The sequence below is a fragment of the Lasioglossum baleicum genome, chromosome 7, assembly GCF_051020765.1.
Source record: "Lasioglossum baleicum chromosome 7, iyLasBale1, whole genome shotgun sequence".
In the NCBI taxonomy this organism is placed as follows: domain Eukaryota; kingdom Metazoa; phylum Arthropoda; class Insecta; order Hymenoptera; family Halictidae; genus Lasioglossum; species Lasioglossum baleicum.
In genome coordinates this window covers 12,980,103-13,003,763 of record NC_134935.1, presented here as the reverse complement: position 1 = coordinate 13,003,763, position 23,661 = coordinate 12,980,103, and the positions used below count along the sequence as shown (strand labels likewise).

Genomic DNA, 23,661 nt, shown 5'->3' with positions numbered 1-23,661 from the left:
AGTAGACTGCGAATTTTTAATGGTTAATGCAAAATGATAATGTTCTGTGTCTTTTATATGGACTAGGAGCTACTTAGAAAGTTTATACGTGCATGGGAAATTATAATCACTGAATTCCTAATGAAAGGGACTATCATTGTAGGTTGTAGGTGTTTAAAAAAGGGAGCTTCCATTTTTTAAAAAATGAAGGTGACCTTATCATCTAAAAAAAAACTCACAAAAGAACAAAAATTTACCATTCAACTTTATCCTTCAGACATTTGACGTATCTTTAAAAGCAACAGAGATATTTGAGGTGGCAACGTTAGGTGACACCCTGTATGTACATGCTGAAAATTTCATCGGAATCGATTCTGTTTTAAAGTGTGTGTCATCAATTACGTGAGTGAATGTGTGTTCCACGATGAATCTAGTATTGTAAAGATTGCATTTGGACGTTTCTGTTTAATAGAACAGAAGCTTTCGAGTCATTGCGGTGCGTCCAATCGTGGAAACCACGTCGTTACGAGCACATTGTCAAAATCCCAGGTCGGCTACTTCCCTGTAACCCGAAAAAACTGTCTCCGGGAAGATGTTATTCGCCCCCGAGCAATACCAGCAATCACAAATTCGTTAATTGAACCGTGTGGATGGTTACGGGAGCGGTTCGACTTGTTTCGCGCGGCGCGTCGAAACGACGGTCGGAGTCTAGCGTGGGTGTGTGGAACGGACCGATGTGGAACGGGGGAAAAAAAGGAATTCGTCGATCGGTGTACACGAGCGGGCACAAACTCGAAAACAACCCCCTGGTGGCCATTCCGTTCCCGTAACAGGCGCGTAAACTGCCCCACGAGCGGTTGTCTCGATTGCGCGACACCGTGTACCGTTTAATAAACGACGCCGATACCGTCGGCTCGATACGATCGCCAAACGTGAAGAAATATGCGCGGACGTTCGTTAAGAATAACGCAATTTCCGGGCTCGTCGGACTCGATAATGATACATCGACGTATGATAACATTCTGTTGCGACCTCTCGCGAAAGCTGCATGCGTTTTTGGTCAGAGGTGAAACGGCGCACAGTTGTCCGATCCAACTGGCAAAAATTATTTTTATTTAATTGCTTCTAAACATAATTACCTCCTCATTTATGGTAAAACCTGTCACTGCGGCGACGAGGAGGGCGCGTCTGATTGTTCTGTTTCTTAGATCGTGTAGTCCCACTATTTTTTTAGATCCAGACTGGGTGGTGACCGTCTGCTGCCAAAGCCTTTTTAATTTGAATTCTGAATTGAATTTTATTTATACGAATCATACATAAAAAATATGAAATCCTAAACCCACGCACACGTTTATCGATTTGAGCCGCTCTCCAAAATCTAATGTTTAATTTAACTTCGCAGTTTAAATTGATTTTCGAACTGACTTCATGATCGAGCTTTGCAGGTTGATTGTTTTTCCATTTTAAGTTTTGCTACTCAAAAAGACCTGCAAACGATAAAATCGTTATTGCTAAAAAATAGCTCCGTGTTTTGAATATCGACTTACTTCGACTGTATATTATGCGAATGTATAATAGGGAAAACTTTCGTCATACCGAAGATATTTTCCATACAAAAGTGAGATTTTGTTGAATATGTAAATATTGGAAATGATAAAAAGCTACACACGGTTTTTTCTATACCGTTTGTTTTTTATCCGATATACGGTCGATAGTGGCGAACATTATTTGTGTCAGGCAGGAATGGTTTATTGCTTTGAAACAACGTTCTGCACACGATTGATGCAAAAAAGTGTATGCATGTACAATCGAACGGAAGTAATATCACTTAACTGTTCAATTTGAAATTGTTTGCGCGAATGTATTTGTAGTGCATTTGAATCGAATATGAATATGCGATAGAATAAAACTGAATTTTTATTTGCAATTGTTCTGGGAGAACATGTTTCACCACATTGTAATGCACGTACAATACGGGTATAATAAAACCATGATATTATGTTTTTTGTTGCGGTTTTTTTTTTTAACGAGAAACGATCAACGTTTCCAAATGAACATATTGATTTTTGTGTACCGTGCGGATTCATTAACGACATATGTATTTTTCGATTGAATATTACCGCGGAAGCGAAATGAATATGGAAATGTTATACGAATTATAATAATGAATTGAATTGAATGTACAGAGTGGTTCCATAGACACTACACCATTTAAAAATTGAATAAAGTTTTTATGAAAGAAGATCACATTCATTCTTTCATGGGCATATAATGAGGAGTCAAGTCTAGTGACTTTTGGACCACACTGTATATCTGCATTTACAAGATTGTTCAACAGCAAATATTCTAGTTCATTTTCTAATGTTTTATTTCATTTTCTGTTCTAGGTGAGTCTATGAGACCACGGAGTTTTCTTTGTTTGTTAAAAACGTCACCAAATGTGGTAAGTCATACTTATTTCAAAGTTTTGAACACTTGCTCAAATATTTTTCTATTTTTCTTTTCATGGACAAAAAAATATAATTTTTTCACAATTTGTAATTATTGTTATTCCTGCGACGTTTTTACTAGATTTACAAAGATTGTCAGTATTAACGGAATTATAACAATAAAATGTTACAAAATCTGTAGTGCACTTTCTTCAGAGTATAAATTCTGCGAATGCAGAAGACAAGAACGTGAAATAATTAATGAACGGATACATACGCTACCTTCGTCATCCCTTGTGGTGTGAAGGCTGGTCATTTCATCGGACGACAACAACAAAATGCCACTTCATTAACCGAACAACATCACGGCTCCCTCGGATATTTTTCATCGTAGTCGTGGCGTTCCGGTTAGAAGTATATTAGGTTAGTTGGAAGTATCCGGCAAAAAGTTATTCGTCCACAATAGGATTAGTATCCCGCGGGAAATCAGCTGCCGCAAAGAGCCCCGGTTTCCCGTGGAATTCTTTGACCCCGGGAACGCGAAAGCTTAAAGTATTAATTGTCTTTATTTGAAATACGTTCGCCGGGTAACAACAATAACAAGAGTCACCGTGCGACAAGCGTTACGGCGCGGTGGCGGTTGGGGTGATGTGTACACGTGCTGCGTAAATAATTGGAGGTATGGTATATAACTTTAAATTGAACGGTCCGCGGAGAAACAAAAGTTTCGGAGCTCGTTAGTGCCGGCGACGTGCGTTTTATCAGTCCGGGCCAGCGGAAAACCAGCCCGCGAAAGGCACTGTGAACCGCCGCTAATATTATTATAGATAACAACACGGAGATACGGGAGAACCGCGATCGGAAAAATCGCATGAACGCTGGTAATTCGCGGCAATCAACGTTTTAATCGAAGACCGTATCGTAACTACGCGGGAGAATTTTACGAGGCCGTCCCCGAGAGAAACGATATAATCATAATTGTCGCGTGTAATGGCCCCTCGTTATCGGCCACGCAGAAACGCAAAATCGGAGGATACGAGGTGTGATCAAAAAGAAACCGGACTCTGTCGGTATCCTCGCGACGTGACGGTAACAGATAAAATTTCATGGCTTCGCCTGGTCACTTCTTTACGCTCTATCAGTCCGCCAATTTGCATCGAACTGCGCATATTTTAACGTGTGTTACATGATAGTTATTGGTAGGACGATCGCGTAACATGTACCCGAAAATGGAGAGAAATCAAACTGGATTTGAAAATGTATTAATCAGCCAGAAAATTTGACCAACTAGATTGTTTTTTTCCAAAACCAATTTCCATAGAAATTGGAACTGCATGATCTCCGAAAAACGAGTATCCCCTCCACTGCGGTGCATACAGGATTTAATGTACCAATTCCACAGTTCTGCAACTCCGTTATTAGTTGTTGGAAATCGTTTGTTAATTATTTGTACGTTTCAAGGAGACCGACACAGAGTTCGGTTCCTTCTCGAACACACCTCGTAGTCTCGAGAATTGATTAGGTAAAAGTTGACTAGTGGGACTAACATTTTCTCATAAATGACTGGCTACTCCGTTGGCGTAATTGGACTATAGTGCAATACTATACGGACGATAGCATCGTGTAGAGCAGGGTTGTCTTTAACGACTTTGTTATTTCCGCTTCATAGACCGCGCCGCTTTATGCCCAGCCTTTTCTACGCTCCCCGACGTTATGTCCTCCGGTTTCAACTGAATTCGCAAACGTGATTCGCGACGATACGTCGGGGCCACTTGTATTTCTAGCCGGTATACCGTTTCGTCGAATAATTTTCGATGGATACGACCCGGTTCCGTTGCTTTGACGGCTAACCCGTCGCGTTGCGGAGGTTTGTTTCTCACAAATGTCACATTGTTTATCCAGGTTTTTTGAGATATCAGACCAAACAGAATTCAATGATCTATTCCGCGAGACGGTATTGGTAAATTGTTGCACGAGGGAACGCGCAAATAGAAGAATCTGTAGTTGGAAATATTCAAATGGAAATTCTTTTTGTTATCTCATTCGAAGTTCTACAATGTTTACTTTTATTTTCGAGTGTGGAACATTTCGTATCGGAGCATCGAAAAATGGAGACTCCTTCTGTTTGACCGTGCTCGTTGCTTTATTTTACGTTCTTCTACGCTTACCTTATTTTTATTTGAAATGCTGAATATTTTACAGAAATATTTCGATACATGTTTGAATCGAGAAATTCCATTTGTTTCCGTGAATGCATTTCGATAATTTCAATAATTACAGAATATGAAACCAGAACATAAAATAATTCTTACACAATGCATTGCGCGTTGTAAAGGGTGTATCTGTTCTAGGGGTGAATCTACACCTCTGGATCGATGGACATTTATAAGAGAAACTTGCCGCAAAATTGTTTGTACCAAAGAAAATTGTTGTTAAAGTTGTTTTTTACATCAACCGTTTCACTCATCGAGAAGAGAAAAAGTTTGAAAGAAGCCACATGTCGCAAACAAATATTTATTGAGATATAAGCTGTTAAAGTTTTCTCAAAATTTGATTGTGTGGAGTTATACGTATAGACAAAAGCTTCCTACTACAGTCCACAGGACCGTGTCGATGAGACAGAACATGCTCGTGTGCTTGCCTCAAGCCAAACGAAATTTAAAGGGACATTCGTCGCTAGGCCCGTACCAAGAAAAAGTGATCGTCTCCCTGTCCATTCGTTGAAGTTGCAAAATATGAAAGAATACCTTATATCCATTATTATAAGAATATTAATCCTGTATTATAAAATGTTACCGTACCTCACTGATGATTCTCTTCTCGATGAATAGAAGGTATCGATGTAAAAACAAACTTCAACAACAATTTTCTTTGTTATAAATGTCCACCAACTCTTACAAATGTCCACCGATCCAAAGGTGTAGATTCACCCCTAGGACGGATGACCATTACTTTTTATACACCCCGTACTATTCAAACGACGAAGATGTGGAAATATCATAATCGGAATGGTTTAACAACAGTAACATAAAGGAACAGGAAACGGTAGAGCGTATATTCCAGACGTTTTTCCCCGAGTCGCGGAAAGTTTATTTCACTGAAACGTGAAACCTTCTTGAAAGACCATGAAGCCACTTAGCTGAACTGTTTTCCCCACGCATAAATATTTAGCGTTGTTCAACCGCGATCTTATTACCTTCTTTTTTTCTTAATTAAAGCCTGACGAAATGCGGGGCAGAAACGGGAAAGCTGAGACCCCGAACGTTTTCTCATTTCAAGGTTTGTGAATCTCCCGGAGCAGCAGACCTCTTCTTCCTCTACTTATGCCTTTCCCCCTTCATCCTCTTTCTCCTCTCTCCTCTCTTCCTTCGTTGCTCTTCTTCGTTCGCCCACCCCTCCCCTCCTCTCTCACGACCAAACGTCTGCTTCCGTCTCCCAGGCGTCGTTCCAACAGTCAATTCGCCCGACTTCTCGCTACACTGCCGAACTTCAAGTATTCTCCGGGTTGCAACCATGCGATCCTTATTCAAAAAGGTTTCTGCATGCTCACTGGCTGGGAACAGTTCCGTCGAGTTTCATACGCTCACTTGGATTAGTACGATGGAATAATATCCGAAAGCACTTTTCCGAGTACACGATCGTCCACGTTCCACGTCATCGGGACCGTTTGTCTGCTCGATAATATCGAACCTCGAGGAATTAATTCGATTGATGAATCGGAAAAATAACCGGTCAACCAGACAGAATATTTGCGGAGGAAAACAAACTTCTCTCCTGGTGATTGCATTTTCATTCTACCGCCATTGATTGCCAAAGATAATGGATTACGTTCTTGCAGAGCCCGGGGCTTTCAACTTACTAGTTGTAGAAAGCTTTTCGTTGAAACAAGCTCCAAATTTCCCAATGTAATCACTCGCACTTCTTGATCTTTCCAACTCAATTTTCCTGCGTTCATTTTTAGGAATGTGGATATGAATGGTTTAATTAGAATGGTTATTTGGTGCGTCGACATTTTTTAATTTGTAATTGAGGCTGCTGTTATTGAGGAATTTATATGACACTTATATTATAAAGAACATTATAAACTAACATAGAGTACGGACAAAAATTTCCATTTTTATATATTCATGATTCAGTCGAGATTCGATTATCTGAATCAGAATACGTGTACACTGTCCAAATATGTGTTTCAAGTGGAAACAGTTCAATCTAAAGCGACCCATATACTACACGATTTATAGTACAATCTAACACTGTAGCTAGACAACAGTTCTATTATCCTCGGTCTCTTACCATTAGCGCTGAATCTAGCATAGAATTACGAGTACACAAAGTGTCCACGCCCCAGCGTATCGGTGAGATCATACAAATCCAAAGGTAAAAATTTGTTGTTTCTCTTGATTTCTCTATGAAACTGTTCCCAACATATTCCTGACATTTTTCTGATTAAAATGACTCCAAACACGACACAATTTGGATGGCATTTACCTGTGCGATTCACGGCATGGTAGAATCTCGATTATCCAAACTAATTAGTGCACTAATAAATATGTCTTGTTTGGGTTCATTTTAATCAGAAGGATGTCGGGAACACGTTAGTAACGATTTCATAAAAAAATCGTTCTAAATAAAAAATTTTTATGAATGGATTCTATACTGTATCAAAGTTAGCAGTTTGTGAGTGACATTTCCTATCCGAAATTTCCATCCGTATCGCGTTTTGAGCTTGCGTGGCGACGTCTGCGTCCGCGGCGCTCGAACCGCGCGTTTTGCGTTCGGCCGGAGCTCAGCCAAAGGGTGAAGGGTTAATCCGTGGAACAACGCACACACCGGTCGTCTCTGGTATCACTTGTTCGGGGTCTGGGTGCTTGTGAAAGTGGGCGCGAGTGACGAAAGGCGGAAAGCTCGAACAAAGTGTGCGGCAGGCTCGGCGCCTCGTCGCGAGGTCGAGGAAGTAGCCTTGGTGTAAGTGGCGGCTGGGGTTCTCTCGACTGTTAGAATGGGTAAGGGGGTCGAGTGAGTGACTGACTGGAATGAGGGGGTTCGCTGGTTCGGGTTTACCCGGCTGGGGTTAGGTTAAGTGTCGCCCGACAGCGCGCGCGGCCAGAAAACGCGAGAAACGGAACGAAACGAAACGAAACGGAACGGCAATGGGAGGAGACGGGGGTAGAGAGACACACACGTAGTCGATAAGAGAAACGGGGGGAAGGTGTCTGGTATATGAACGAAGAAGCCAAGCCACTGGGAAGACAGAAATAAAACAACGAATCTTCTCAACGGCGACGGGGTGGTGGCGATCAGAAGGGAAGAAACACAGTCTGTTGTGAGCGGAGAACGAAGAGGATGCTCGGCTCTGCTCGGCTCTGCCTCTGTGCTTCTGCTCCTCTTCGCATTCCCGGGGGGCGGCCGAGCATACCGCAGGATGGAAGCAACTTTCCGCTTCGATCTGATCGGTTATATCGGAGCCACGCGTGGTGTCACGTAAACCCAAAGAAAATACCTCCTCGTCCTTCTTCTTTTCTGCTCTCTCGGGCCGCCGCCCCCGCAGTTACATTGGCCATCCACCGAGTATTTTCCACTCGCATTCTTCGCGGCCAATAGCTGGCATCGGTCTCCACGACGCTATATTTTGGTGGCCGGCTTCCATACCGGCGAGAATAAAACGCCGACGAAATCCGCGGCGAGACCCTCGAATCCGACAGATGGAGGAAATTCTTCCGAGGCCCCCCTTCAATTTTACGCCCGCGCATGAGAAATGTCGCGAAAAGATTTTCTGCTGTTGCCCTCGACGCTAGTGTGATATTTTAGCAATTTAATGGAACACAATTACCTGGTCGAGGTGTAGTAATTTTTCCTGAAATTGTTGCATACAATTTTTATTTTACACAAAAATCCGCAGTCTACCGATGAAAAATTTATTGTTCATTTTAACGTTGGTGGTAAATCAGATTTTTTTAGATCGTTTCACATTTATAAGTAAAATAAACGAACAAGATCGGTATAAGAATTTTTACCGTCGGTATAAGAACCAATCTGCAAATGTCATCAGTAAAGGAAGAAATACTTGATTTTTTGGAACCGTTGCATGTGTAGCTGCAGAGATCTCGAGGAGGCAATATTAAATGTGATTAATGCATCAGAAATAATAGTTGGCCAAGATGCAAATTGCTCTGAGGAAGTCATCAACTTCGTGTATCTTCAGTTTGCTCTTGATGCACAGGAGTCGATGAACGTAGTGTAACGCACGACCACGTTGTCCTGATTTGATGATTAGATACGACCTGATCTGCCCAGGTTCTTCGTACCGTTTGCTTTCACGCCACGTTTGTCTTCATTCGCTTCTTTTGCCAGTACGTTTTCGCGATTCGGATAAGCAGTCTATTGATACCGCTCATGCTCGGTTGCTCTAGATATTTTGTATTTTTGCAAGATTTTTTTTCAGATACTGAAATTAGAATCTGGTTTTTGTATGTATAAGCACCGCGAATTTATCTCGTAGATCAAAGTTAAGACTTTCATTATTGTTCACGACACCTTCCCAATGAGTTTTATTATTTTTCTATTTATTTGTACTTGCAATTATACGGACGTACTTGTGTTACAGTCTAATATCTTCCTAATGAATTTTAATCAATTGTTGGCTCTCCCAATTATTTTAATTAGCCTTTTAATCACTATCCACATTTTTTCTATTCAAGCTGTAATCAAGATTCTGATTTTATATATGCTAAATTTTTATATAAAGATAAAAAGTTTATTGTGTGCGACACTGGAGAATAGGTTTCTCTTCCGTTATAGCATGCAATTAGTTTCGGAAACTTCGGTGTTGAGATAACTCTACTTTGCAATTCAATCTCCATATCGTTCCTAGTTAGTACTCATTACAAGAATCGGTTTCACACTTTTTTCGCAACTTGTATATCCGTGTATCAAGAACTTAATACGATGCATATGCATCAACATTTAAAATGCAGTGTGAATCGGAAAACGCAATTCTAACGGTAGACGTGGTATGTAGTTCTACTTTGCGAGGAAAATTCAGAGCTGCCGTGAAAGACGGAATTTCTATAATGGAGTATAGACGGCTGTTCAAGCGTGGAATTCTGACCAGAGGAAGAAAATTGGTACATTACACTGTTGGTTTGCATAAATATTCGCGGTCTGATAACTGGTATAATCGAATTATCTTCAAAAGGACAGGAATTAAACTTGGGAGCGTCAGGTATTGTCAAGTGTAATTAAAATCAAGATAACACCCCGAAGAATGCTTGAAACCGGCCATTACCATTTCAAATATCTTGACTTAATCCCTTTCCCGAGACTGAACTCCAAACTTATATTGCCTCGTTCCCGTCACGAAAGCGGATGTAATTCACGGCCAATTAAAATGCTGTAGAAACCTATCGGAGTGGTTTAGAATAGTTTGGTGCCATAGCTATGTTCCATGAAATTCCGATTGGTCCTCGAATAAACATGAACGGAATAAAACATTCACATATAAATGCTTATAAGACAAATCACACGACTACGTTTAGTCTCAAACTATTCTGTCCAATAAATTATTTAAGAAAGACTGGAAGAATTTAAGAACATATTTAAAAGTGTAGGAATTATCTGATTAAAAAAAAAAATAACTGTATGCTGTCTACTGGAATCTAAAAATTATAAAAAATCCTAGAAATCTCAGAAATCAAAAATGACGGGTTTAAAATTTTCTAATTTACTGAAATTGTAAAATTGTATTTATTATTAACAGAAGGCTTTTAAGAATCTGAGAAAGTACATTCTTGTTATTTCTATGAATTGATGTGTAATAGTCAATGTCAGTGTTCCATATACATTTGTAGTGTCAATTCAGTAAAGGGTTGGTTGCAACATGTGATTGTTTTGGAGCAGGGATTTCCTATCAGTTAAATTATTTTTGGTATCGTGTGCTCGGTTATATCTTTGTCGATAAAGGGGTAATTTTATCGATGAAACGAACCGTGGAATTTTCAGGTTAAGCCGGTGATTGAAACGGACGGTCGCGAAATAATGAACAGGCGAACTGAAATCGAAAGATCAATAGCCTAAGGTTAATGTTAGATAATTCGAGGGGGGACAGATTGTCCGGAATTCCCAGGGTCTGGCGCCAGGGGCAGATAATTCTATAGAAACACTTCGCGAGGACCGTTTCGACTTTTGACAAATGGCCCGCAGTTGATATCTTATAGTTAGCTTCCTTATAGAAGATGATGTACGGTGACTGATGGTCTATCGTGGTTGCTGCTGTTCCCTTAGGACATCATTTTAGCGTAATAGAAACAGCATTCCAATTTTCTTGAGCGATTTGTACTTCTCACGTTGTTATTTATAATAACATCTCGATGATGGATACTGGCCGCGTAAAAAATTAAACGCTTGAAAGTAAGATCTCTTCAATCTCAATTGAATGATATTTCATCCGGTATTGTTCCAAAGGTGTTGAAAATGATAATTTAATTTCTTTTATTTATTTTTTCCATTTTATTTTCCACTTCGAACGGTGTCATTTTTAATTTCAATTTAATTTCAACTTTTTTAAACAATGCAACGCTCTAATTTCTTTGATCTAGTTTTTATTTTGCAGAGTTAGAGTGTTATGGAATATTTTTTGTTCACATTCGTACAGAATATGTCTCTGTGTTGGTAATAGATTGAAAAGCAACAGTCAACGCGGACGGTTTATAATCTGTAAATAACAAATCCATAAATTTAGAGGGCACCATGTATTTACACTATTCCATTCCGCGTAGGTTGACAAGCTTTCTATTTTATAACAAAGTGAGCTATGTTGCATTATAAATGACAAAAGCTTTGCCAATGTAGAATATAGCGTGCCGACGTTTCACTATACGTTGCTTTTAATGCGCTTTTAGAAGAAATATGTGATACGTGTTTTTTATATGCCCAATCGTGTTGTTTCAATAAATAAAAATAATTCTCGAAGTTAGAAAGTGCTTCAACGTACAAATATTTTAGTATATACAAAAAGGTATACGAGTCTGTATAGCAAACACGAATTATTCATAAAAAATTTTCGACATGCCGAATATTTCCCTGAAAAGTTAATCAAGTAGAATAAAACTTTCACGAATGGCGGATTTTGTGCATGTATCATAAAAACTAGTGGGCGAAGTGCAAGACTGAAAATACGTTAGAACACTGCCATAGTATTTTTTCTGAAATTTATTAAATCGTGATGAAAACATGAAGTCTGAAAAATCAGAAAATGGTTTTAACCCTCGAATGACAATTTGCATCATCAATATGTATGGAGTTATTTGATGTCGAAGAAGTGAGTTTAAAAATATACAGAGTATAAAAATGGTAATTAAAGATTTGAATTGATTAGGCATGGTTGCCATCAGATTATAAAAATTAGGGTTAGGTCCCGATTGTAGGATTGGTGATAAGGTAGTATTTCTTGATGAAATGATTTCACAACATTTGCATTCTAAAATCAGATACTTCATATGCAGCGACCTAATACAATTCTACTAAATAACCCAAGAACTCGGCCATTTCTTAATGTTCGATGGCGTACGCTTTAATTTCGACTTCCGCTCCGACTGAGGCGCCAGCAGAAGGAGCCGGAGCGGATCGAGAATGGATCGAAGCTCGTTTGGGAGTCACGGTAGAAGTGATCTGTAGCCGTGATCGTCCCCGGAGCGAACTGTCCGGAAACGGCGGGAAGCTATCGGGCTCTTTTATGTCATCGGCGGTAGAAATCGTTCGACTTCTTGCGGCGCGTCTCTGTCCGGGATCGACGATCCTCTATAGAGAGATCTCCGGACGGGGTCGACAGCACGGAACCATGTCCTGTCACCCGGTAGCCACGGCTGGATACTTCCTGCTGCATTACTACAGCCGTAAACTACGAGCATTGCACACCATTATCTCGATCCAGTTCATTAACATAGCCAACCCGTCGAATGGACTCGCCGAATCGTTCCCGGGCGCTTGCACTCTTGTTTAATGCACGATAAGTTGCGCCCGCCGGGGCTCTTCGATCCAGTCTGCGAAGCGATAATCCAGCAGTTTATTCAGCCAGGGGTCCAAAGATAGCGACGCTACTTCCACCCGAAGAAAATAATCTTCTTCCTCCCTCCCCTGAACAGCCGAGTGTCACAGAAGGAAAACTTACCCCGGATTCGGAAAACGGACGTCCAGATTAGCGGACGCTCGAATATTCGCTCCCTCCCACCATCTAAATCGAGCCACTTGTTCCTCATTACTACGGGGCGAGGATTAAACAGTGCCCAACGAAAAACCGATAAACTCTCCAGTGGTCCCTCTCGCAGGACATAAACCACGCGTAATTCCCGTTTTGTTGCTAAATTAATCGCTCGAAAAGGGGAACAAGGATCGTGTTCGAGGTATCGAGTGGCGAGATCGGTCTATTAGCATTCCTCGATCTCTCAGCCGTCGGACAGAAACATCTTCGCCGCGGCATCGAGCTCATAAATTTCGTTCTCAGGGTCACTGAGCACGATTCCCACGCTGATTGAAGCGCCGACTATCTATGTCTCCCTCGCTCTTTCTCTCTGTACAGACTGTATAACGGAGGCTGGAAACCGGTGGATATTTACCAGAATCCTGGATATCGTGGTCCACTTTTCGCCTCGTGCTGCACGATGCACCTGACGTGTACCGCCGCCTAGGTGTCCCGTCATCGATCCCTCCTCTCTCCTCCCCCGCGTCATTCAACCTGTGGTACCCCGTTTTGCCTATACCCCCCCGCCGTTACTATCGTGTTCAGGTCGTCCACGACACCGTGGCCAGGTCGTTGTTCTTGAAACACCGAGAGGGCTTTTTGTTCTCACGAGGGGATCTAATTTTCATTGGCCCCGCGTCCGCGACCGATCGTCCGCCGGCATTGTGTGTTCCGCTCGAGCTGGGGGATCGTTGCTAACTGAATGTATAATGTAAATGCACCCGACATTGTGTACACGGCTCGTTGTTGAACGCTGACCGCGATCAGTTTTGGTCGAGTAGGCGCAACGTGTGCGAATTCCAATTTCGAGGCACATAATTCCGGCCTCCAGTCGACCATCCTGCTCGCAAGTCGACGAAGGAGGACTGACCATGCTGGACTGACTATTTCCCTGGCTAATTGTTTGTTGATGATTTTTGCCTTATTTACAGTAGGTCAGAAACGTTTTTCAATATTTTATTGATCAAGCTTCCATGTCTTTGTTTTCTTTATTTTGATAAAATGTCTGAATAATACGAACACGTTTCGAACGACGAGTATATTCAACATTTATAGCTAAAGGTTCGAATTTGGCATATGTAGTACACGTACAATATAAGATTTGCTTCCTCAGAGGTGACATAAAATATAAATCTTGTCCAATGTAAATATAAATATAAATCTATTGAATTAATGAAGTTCAATGAAAAATACATTTCCTTAAAATAAAATATAAATCTTCTTCTCCTGTATGCTAGAAATAATTAAATCTCGATACGATTATCTCTAATATTGAACAGCAAACATCATGCTATTAGTATCTCTTTAACTTCAACGTTCGTATATCAAATATGTACTTTAAATAACAACTCGATATTAAACATCCTAACACACTCATTCTGAAACGTTTACATTTCTCCGCAAATGAAATCGTGCGCCCTTGTATGCACCGTGCATAATTAAAAGATAATATATACCAAATGTATGATGTACCAGATGTTATCTTATAATTTCCATCGAATGAACTGAATAATGTCTCTCCAGTGTCACTAATATAACAGAGGAGGTACTGGGAGATATTTCTACATCTTTGAGATATTCAGTGCATTCGCTATTTTTCCAATACGTAACGAACGTAACTGGTATAGTATATGTATGTAACAGAGCCCGTGTAATGCGCTCGAATCGATGAACCTCGTAGCTCAGGCTCTGCTCGATAGTTCGGCACATTTACAGGCGAGACACGATTACATTTAGCATAATAATTCGTTGATTGATACGTACGTTGGGTCAAACGGGTGTCGTTAGGGATGCACAATTCGTTTCGCCGTGCCCGCTTTGAATGGTCCTTGTCCTCTGTGTAACGTTTCTCGTGACCCCGAATCGTGTGCAATTGTTCGCCGGTAACATCTTACCAGGGAACCTATTTATAAGCTACCATTAAAGCCTCGAGGTAGGACATATTCGTCGCTGTGATAATCGGCCCGTTGCATATAAACCAACGTCTACCGTTAATCGAAAATAATATTAATTTAGTATGGAAAATTCTCGAGATTGCTCACGTCGCTTTATTCAGCGCCCTTAGCTTATTAAGTTCCAAGCAATGAAACGAAACGACTCACATGGACAATTATTTATTACTTTTAATCATGTACAGGAAGTATTATCGAAAAATTTTTGAACCCTTGCTATGGGACAAAATAAAAAGAAAGTAGCTTATGATGTAAAATATATAAATAATGTAATTTAAGACAAAATATCAATTTTTTAAAATGAAATTAGTTTATCGTAAATAATGTAAATAGTTGATGTGCTGGAATGATTGATATCAGAATCTGTTTTATATAGTCATTACCGGTGTTCCTTACCATGGAATTTGTTATTCAATAAAGAAACATTTATTGCCACACCTTGTGAATGTTTAACCCCGCCATTATCCTATTTAGTTTTTAACAACGATCTTTCTGATTCTTTCTTGTTAGAATATTTTCTTTTTATACTTCACGAACGCAGCGATGAAATTAACCTCGAAATAAACTAGTTGAGTTTCGACGTACTCAGTTAAATAAATTATGGTATTGAAAAGACACTGTAGGAATTTAATATAGTTGCTGAAAACATTACGTTAATTTATATCGGAGGGGATTGTGAAGTTTCTGTCTCTGTTTAATTCTCTAAAACGATATCAGTTTCGATAGAAAAAAAGTACTGGCTTCGATCATGTTCCATAAAAGAATTTTTATGAAAACTGACAGTGCTGGATCAGAGTATGAAATGTTCCCTATCGGAAATCTGTTTTACACAAATCTTCTCTTGTAACAGTTTTAATAAATTGGAAATAATATAACAGTACTTATAAATTCTTATATGCTTTGTATTTCAATTATTATATATTTTCGTAATTGATGCATATAATCTGCAGTCCAGGTATAATAATATATGTATAGGAATGCACTCATAGAAAATGACAAATTAAATTTCTTTTTTTTTAAATCCATAAGATAATACTTACCAGATACTTTGAATACTTGCTTTTTGTGTAAATTACACCATGGACAAGCATCCATCGCAGTTCCAACAGCGACCAATCACCGGCGAAACAACGCGTCGTCGAAACAAAAAATACAACTCCAAACGAGCAGGTATATAAACAATCGTACGCAGTGGTTCATTATAAAATGAGTTTATTTTCTCTGTACCATATATGCTATGTACAACATGTGTATTACGGTACTGACATATACGACGTTCAAGCCGGAAAGGGTGGTGACGTCTCGATACTGGTACAAAAAAAAACACAGGTAAAAGAAGAGAGAAAAGAAACTAGTGCGGAATTAATTAAACATGCGCACACATCGAACTCTCCCGGTCGGTCCAATTAATTCGTTTAATCATCCACTCGTCGCGGCGTTGTCCCGGTTTCGTCGTCACGCTCGCGTGCGCGTGCTTCGTCCGAATGACGAAGGGACGTCGTTAAAAAAAAAAGGAAAAGAATAAGAAAAATACGATACATATAGATGATGCTTCGCCGGACGTGGGACGCGTTACAAAAGTCTAGGGAAGAACGGAAGGAACGAAATTAAAATAGAAAAACACATCAAGAGAGGATGGATATAAATTGTGATAAGGTACGAGTATTCTTGAAGGGACGGTACACGTTAAACGTACAAAATAAATAAGCCATTACGGTTTGGTGCGCGTGTTATGTAAAGTACGCTCGATCGTCGGGTAAGTTCTGTACGTGACTCGCGAGGTCTAGCGGTGCGCGGGAACCCGAAAATGTCGGGTACAGGATGGTCGGGCTAAATCGGGCCAAGTCGGAAAGTCATCGAGTGGAAGGTTTTAAAAATTTTTAGAAATCCCAAAGATTCTCAGAAATCCCAATATATTCGAAAACTCCATGGCATTCGAGAATCCAAATATTCTAAATCCCCACGCATTCGAGAACCCGAAAATTCCGATTTCCGATATATTCCGAATCCCGATGTATTCGAGAACGCAAATATTCCCTCCTCGCGACGCATTCGAGAACCCAAATATTCCGAATCCCGAAATTTTCGGGTTCCCGCACAGCTCTAGATCCGAATCGTAGATCCGCGGAAGCGGGGACTGACACTGGAAGATAGCAAAACCGGGAAGGAGGGGAGAAGGCAAGGGAAAGGTCGTCGCAGAAAAGCTGTGGAAATATGTACGCTCGTCAGGGTACAGAACAGACTCGAGCTTCTCAAGCTTACAGCGAAGTAGGCGCGCACCTCAGGCTCGAGGACAAGCACCGGCGTCTCAGCATGCTCGTGAACGTTCACGATAAAGAAGAAGAAGGCGGAGGGTTGCGAGTATAAGGCTCATTAAGAAGGACGACGAAGGAAGCGTGCTGGAAGGGGAGGAAAAACAAACTCGTAGGGGTGTGCGAGTCGGTAAAGGTCTAAGGATGAAGAAGAGGAAGTAGAAGAAGAGCGTGGAAACGGTTTCTCGTGTCATCGAGAGAGAGCGGTCGTCCTCGAGCCTAATATTAACGTTTTGATGAAGCGGTTCCTGCTCCTCCTTCGCTCGGCAGGCCGCCTTGTTAACTTACAACTTAATTACGTAATCAAAAGTGACGATACATGATGCAGCTTGTAGCTTTCCATTTTTCATCGTATACGCGTTTGGATAATAGACATTCGTATTTGTTAAGAGTTATTGTCGCGAGGACAACGCAGTTTCCATTGACTTGGATCAAACGCTGTTCACAAACTGTCTTCGTGAAGATATCCGTTCGATCAAGTCGATGAAAAGTGCTCGACACATCCTACAACTAGAAGAAATGATTCTTGACAAGATGGCGCGAGAAAATCTCGGACCCGCTCCCCTGTTTTGTGGCGCATCTATATCGCGCCATTCTCGCGGCGAGGAGGAACCAGATTCTTCATGCACCATCTCGTATCGCTATTATGCGTTTACGCACGTACGTCTAGAAGATCGCGAGCGGCGAGCAACATGCTCTTTTTTTTTGTTTATTTTGTGAGTATGTAGAAAGCTCGCGGCTCGCAATGCTTGTCGCTCTGGCACGGCTGTGTCCGCCGTGTTTCGAACGGTGTTTATAAAAATTGGCTCTACCCTCTCACCACAAGCAAATTGGATATACTACGTCAGCGTTAGCGAAAAATTCTTAGCATACAACGTAAATGTAGAATAAAACTCTTAAGTATTGTCGCTTACTGATAGGCGTAGGCACCTTCGTTGGCATCTTATCGTCGATGTACACACGTGCGCGCGCGAGTGGGACACTCGTCCTCTTTCTACGGAAGATAATATTGCAGCTGCGAAACGGGACGAGCGAAACCTGGCGTGCTCTAATAACTCCGGAAAAACCTCCATTCTCTATCAACCTTGTTCTCCCTCTCTCCCTCTCTCTCTTTTTCTGGCGATCTATGTTTTCAATCAGCGGTCCGTTCGAGCCGGAAACAAAATTCGGCCGAGTACAAGCGACCAGCGTCAAGCGCCGGAGAAAGCCCAGCAATTTCCACGGCAATTAGAACCAATAATTAAAGTGCGCGCCGACGTTTCAACGCCAGTACAATGCTCCGTGCGTACGCTTGCATTTTTTTCGAGCCAGGATCGATTTTTCTCCAACCACCGAGAGCCCGAGAAGTTTGACGCGGATACAAGAGGTGCGTTGGATCACCTTATTTTGGGGCGTATTCAAACTATGCATGCTGGGATTCATTGGCGGCGCTTCAGGTGGGTTCGTTGGAACCCTGAACCTTTTGTCTTGTAATATTGGGTCGGTCGAGCTGCGAATGAATCCTGTTTCATCTGTTGGAGGCATATTGATAGAACTTGCAATGGCTATTTTCTGGAGAAGAATCTTGAAAAATGACCTCTAAGTAATAGCCCGAAAACAATTATGGCAATTATACAGTTTGGGGACTTCTCTCAATTTTTCAATTTTTTAAATAGCATTTTGTAAGCGAAACACTTAGACGATATATTAATAAGAGTGCTCCATTTTTTTTTACTATTTTAACCTTCGCTAACTACTGTAAACCTAATCCAGCCAACTCAAATTGAATAATTCCAAAAATAGGACAATTTTAAAAATGAAACTATACCAATTGCAAATTTCCAAACTTTTTCGAGTTCACATACGGTCGATCAAAATTACTCCACCGAACTTATCGCTGCTTACCGAGCCAGTCACCCTCGATTCCACAAAACTGGTGGGATTCGGTGAAAATAACGCCATTGGCGCGTGCGACGATGAATTTCACCGTCGTCAATATTGTCGCGAGGATTTCTCGGGCAAGAAGTCCCGGCCGATCATTCAAATTAAGAGAAGAGAGAGACGAGACTGTGCGGGGTGTTCGGTGCTTGTCGACGGTCGGGAGACGTCGAATCGGGGAACGTTGGTGAACGAACTTCGGCTAACTGAAATGCAAACGTTTCACCATAATCGGAGACTCGCACTTTGCTTGTCTTTATCTTTCTCTTTTGCTTGTCCTTCCGTTCAGTCTGTTTGTCTTGGCGGGGCCGTATTCAAATCTTCAAGTTTCTCAATTAACCCGATCCCTTCCAAAAGTCTTTGTATCGGAATCGATCGAAAGCGAGAGAGAGAGAGGGGGGGGGGAGACGGAATAAGAAGAGAGAGGACAGAGAGACAGACGACGTAGGAGAGAGCTAGCCGATTTAAATGTGGCTTGACGTATCGCGCACGCCCCATCTGCCGGTCCCCTTATACATAGATCCTTCTCGTCAGAGATCCGATCTACCGGTTGCTCGGTCGCAGTTTCACTTTGTTCCGCGGGAAAATTCGGCGGAAACTCTGCCGAGCACCCAGTTTCCGGGCAAGTTCGACCGCGAGGCTTGTTATGTTAAACAGCAATCCTACGCGAAATGTAATCCGTTCGAACGTACTGTCTCCGCGCTCCGGCGCATTGTGCGGCGACGTTTGCACGTCGGATCTATGTTCCCGAAGTTAAGATCGACTCTACCCCGTTAGAACTTCCCCGGTAGCAACCCCGGTGTATTTGAATTCGACGGAAACCGTGCCCACAGAAAACCTACGGATAACTTTTCCAATGTAAACGACGTTCGTTTCAAGCTGGAACGGGGCCCGGCTATCCGCGTGAACTTTCGAATTTTAGTAATCCTCATCCGCGCGCACAGTTGCATATGTGTCGGATTAGGCCTTCTGTTCGCGATCCGCTGTGTGCGAGATGTGGCTCGAGTTGTACTTTAAGTGATACCGATGAGTTGTTTGGATCGGTCAAACTGGGTTTCGAGGTTTCCGACGTTTCACTGGCAATGTACTCGGTCGATGCCTCACTTTTTACATTTGTAACGAACTTTAACAGTTAGGCTTGATACGAAGGATGAACATCCAAGGAACTTTTAACTCTAGAACCACTATATAATATAAATCTTTTAATTGCTTTAGACCAAAAACTTCCAGTGAAGTTGGATTTAAGCAAATATATTCTGACCAAGATTAATTAGTCATCTATGTATGCCAGTGACTACAAACTTCAAATAGTCCCCCAAATCTAAGGACAAACCCCTGGACTGACCTGCCACAAATGAAACCAGATCAACACCGCAAACATGACTCTCAGTGGCCGGATGTCTGTTGCTCCACATTGATTGGAACACTGAAGTACGTGTATTCAACGCAAACGCATCATGAACAGAAGGCCTCGGCGTCCTCCGTGACAAATTCCCAGATAAACTATCGAAAACTATGTCACCGGGTGCCATCGCGCGTCTCGAATAAAGGAAACTCTGCTGTCACGGTGAAACGAACGGGAAACATCGTCGCGGTGACGCAGCCGGTCAGCGTTAATCGCGAGCGTCATTACGCAGCGACGCACCGCGCCGCGTCGGTTCAACTTCAAGAGAGCGCGGAGAGCGGTCCAGATTGATAAGCTTACGTGTCGCGATGTAAATTAACCGGACCGACACGGCTGGTCGGGACGCGGCTAAGGTTAAGTCGGAAGGGGATCGAGGTTACGTGGTCCCAGTACGCTCTAGATAGCTATCCTTGATGCGATCCGACGCCATCTCGCTGTCTCGTTTCCGGGCCCTTCTCGCTACCGAATTCTCGTCCAACCCCACAGAGCTTAGCTTAACCCCGAGACGCCACAAGAGGCAATTAACCTTCCGCCAACCCCTTTACGCGCATTGCTCTCTCAGTCTGTCTGTCCCCCTCTCCTCGTCCTATCGGCCCTGAACCACCCCTGGAAACCCCATAGCCCAGGCTCTCTCGGTTTCTACGGTTGTCTCCTACTGTTACCAGTCGTTCCCGTACACCCGTTGTGTCTCCCTGGTCCTCTCTCCCCAGGACCCGGGTCCACTATTCCTCCTGTTGATATCCTACTTGGAGCATCTGCATAATCATGCTCGATTCCCAATGCTAATTAGAGTCCGTGCCAGTGCCCTATCCTACGCAGCAAGTACACGTCGACCTCCATCGCCTTTGGAGCAACGCCACGCCACGCCTCATCCCGCTTCGGCTTGTTTCGCTTTGTCTTGTCTCGTCTCGCGTTTGAACGGACGGGAAAAAACTCAGAGGGGGGAAGAAGATAGAACAAGTTGTGTAAAGAAAAGGATTAGAGAGTTAGTACGCAGTCGGACAAAACTGACCGAGGAAGATTACGCGCTATTTTAAATGAAGGATGACGGAGTTGCCGGATATTCGATCGGACCTGCCCGCCGATCGCCTCTTAATTGCTCCTGACGCCGCGGTGTGTTCGTAGAACGGACACCGAGGTGTAATTAACTTCTTCTTCCAACGATTGCGCGTCCGAGAGACTTCTATTTTGAATTGCGCGACACCTGGCCCGACGACAATCGATCGATCTATAGATCGACCGAGCGATCTTTCTGAAAGGTGTCGCGAGAGGAAGATGATGAAAGAGACGTTAGGCGATCGTTCTAGCACGGCTCCCCTTTTCGGATCACTCCACGAATGATTGTGCATGATTTTAATAACTAGTATAGATCTTAGAGAACAGCTACCGGATCGATTTTGATCGTCTCCGTTTACAAGGAATCTCCTGTTTACGCGACAGCTCTTCTTACAAAATAGAGAAAACGCGAGGCGTCTCGCGTCGAAGACAGCCAATTTCCATCCAGAAACTCTTCGGCGAATACCCTCAAAACTGCTCTATCCGCTCTGTGTGGAGTCGCGACAGTGGTATCAAGCACCCCCATGGTGATTTGCGGAAATTCAGTCCTCGAATGATCCTGCCCGATTAGCTCTGTTACGAGAGCGTTAGGCTTCTTCGACGCTGAACCTACCGGCGCCGATCACACGGTTGCAAACTTTCTTAACCCTTTCGATATCTTTGCTCGCAGATGCGCTAACATTTTCAACGCGGACGTACCTGAATCTCATTGCAACATAAAAGAAATATTATAACGATCCGAGAATTGCCCCACCAACTTACTAATAGCGAGGGCACCTAGTGACGCTACGATCCGTACTGTAGAATACTGATAGGATTTCCACTCTAAGTACGAATCGCGACGTCATCGTCCGGGATAGACTACACTATAGCGTCGTGACGTCACTCAGGTTCTGACTATAGCATTTCCCCCACTATTTATCTAAGAAATCACCTGGTAACGCTGTCTCTATCAAAGTTATGAAACAATCCGAGATTTTAATGACTGTAGTTATCATACTATCGAAAAGGTTAATAAACTGGAGCTTGTCAATCTTCTAAAGCGACACATGCGAGTCACTATAGCTCGGTAGGTTCAGTGTGAAGTCGCGGGGGTCATCTAGTCGTCCGAAAGAAGCGAGAAATTTAGCCGACGGAGACTCCTCCGAGGACTCATAACGTAGCCAGAGCATAGGAAGACGAGATTAGGGGTGCGAATGACGGTTTACGGTGGTTGTTCAGAAACGGCGCGCAGAGTATCCGGTGTCGTACAACTTACAGAGGCTGTCGGTACGTCCCGAGCCAGAATGCATGCCGGGAACGGAGACGGAGACCGACAGAGCTTCTTGGTGTTTGAGCATCTGCCGGCGTCTCTGCCAGGTGATAGCCCACGCAGCGATCACGGCGATTTGAGCGATGAGGAAGACTGTACCTGCGACGATCGTCTCGCCAAGGTTGATGCACACGCCCATCGTCGACGAGATGTCCTCGCTCTCGATGAAGACGGTGTCGCTGATAGCCGCGCTTTCGTTCGACGTCTTCCTATCGTGCTCGAACCCGAATTTGTCCATGATCTTGATCGACCGCACCAGGAGCACGTCCTCGCGTTTCTGGGAGGTGGGGCCAGTCGAACGACGACGACGACGTCTGCCGAACGAGATCAACGACCGAATCTCACCGGTCGCCTCTTTTTTGTCGCATTGTACAGGTTCGCAGGTCGGCATGCACGGGGTCACCAGTGCGCGGAATTGGACCACTTCGGAGCTGGGGAATTTGAACGCATCGAAGTGCGACAGCAGGATCTGAAAAAGAACCAGTAGCATTTGTGTTATTCGGTTATTGATAGCGAAGTCTGGTCTAGAAAGATTATGGAAGTAGCTTTATAATTATCTTAGATAAATTTTCAATCGTTGCAAGACACGAAGATCGCAGAACTTGGTATAAAATAAAAATTGTCTGCATCAATTGCGAGCAATAAGAACCAAATTTCATTCTTTCTTTCATTATTACAATGTGATGAAAATTGTATTTATCATTATAAAATAGTATGTACAATTAAATTATTTTCATTGTTTTGCTATTTTGAATCTCTGCTACTTATTCAGAATTTTCTGTATTGCGTGCATAATCGTGCTTCGCAACCATAAGCCTCTGTCATTCCCGTATTATTCATCGCAAGCGTATTATGGTTTAAGACCGTGTAATTATTCAGGATTGACAATTGAAATCGGACAGAATCGCGCACTGTCGATCGTGCAGGGGATCATTTAGTGCCGTTATTCATTACGACGACAATGCGTCAACGTCGGTGAAAGAACCGTGGCAAAAATCGTATTCGCGGTAAAACAGTTTAAAGATATTTGCGCAGTTTTGTTGATGAACTTCACCGTTGCCGGGG

The 23,661-nt window shown here is 42.5% G+C and overlaps 3 protein-coding genes across 9 annotated transcripts in view; 2 read left to right on the top strand and 1 right to left on the bottom strand.

Moving 5' to 3' along the window:
• The window catches only part of Atg16 (Autophagy-related 16), a 642,505-nt gene that overhangs the window by 240,339 nt on the left and 378,505 nt on the right, over positions 1 to 23,661 (top strand). The window lies entirely within an intron of this gene.
• Positions 1 to 23,661, top strand: part of LOC143210246 (uncharacterized) — a 473,171-nt gene that overhangs the window by 169,616 nt on the left and 279,894 nt on the right. The gene's annotated exons all lie outside the window — the stretch shown is intronic.
• The window catches only part of Neo (ZP and PAN domain-containing protein neyo), a 211,294-nt gene continuing 203,423 nt past the window's right edge, over positions 15,791 to 23,661 (bottom strand). For all 3 annotated transcript variants that reach the window (XM_076426914.1, XM_076426913.1, XM_076426915.1), the window contains one exon: positions 15,791 to 23,065. In XM_076426914.1, the coding sequence (XP_076283029.1) occupies positions 22,502 to 23,065 (564 nt within the window). In that variant the 3' untranslated portion in view covers positions 15,791 to 22,501. The remainder of the gene's footprint in view (positions 23,066 to 23,661) is intronic.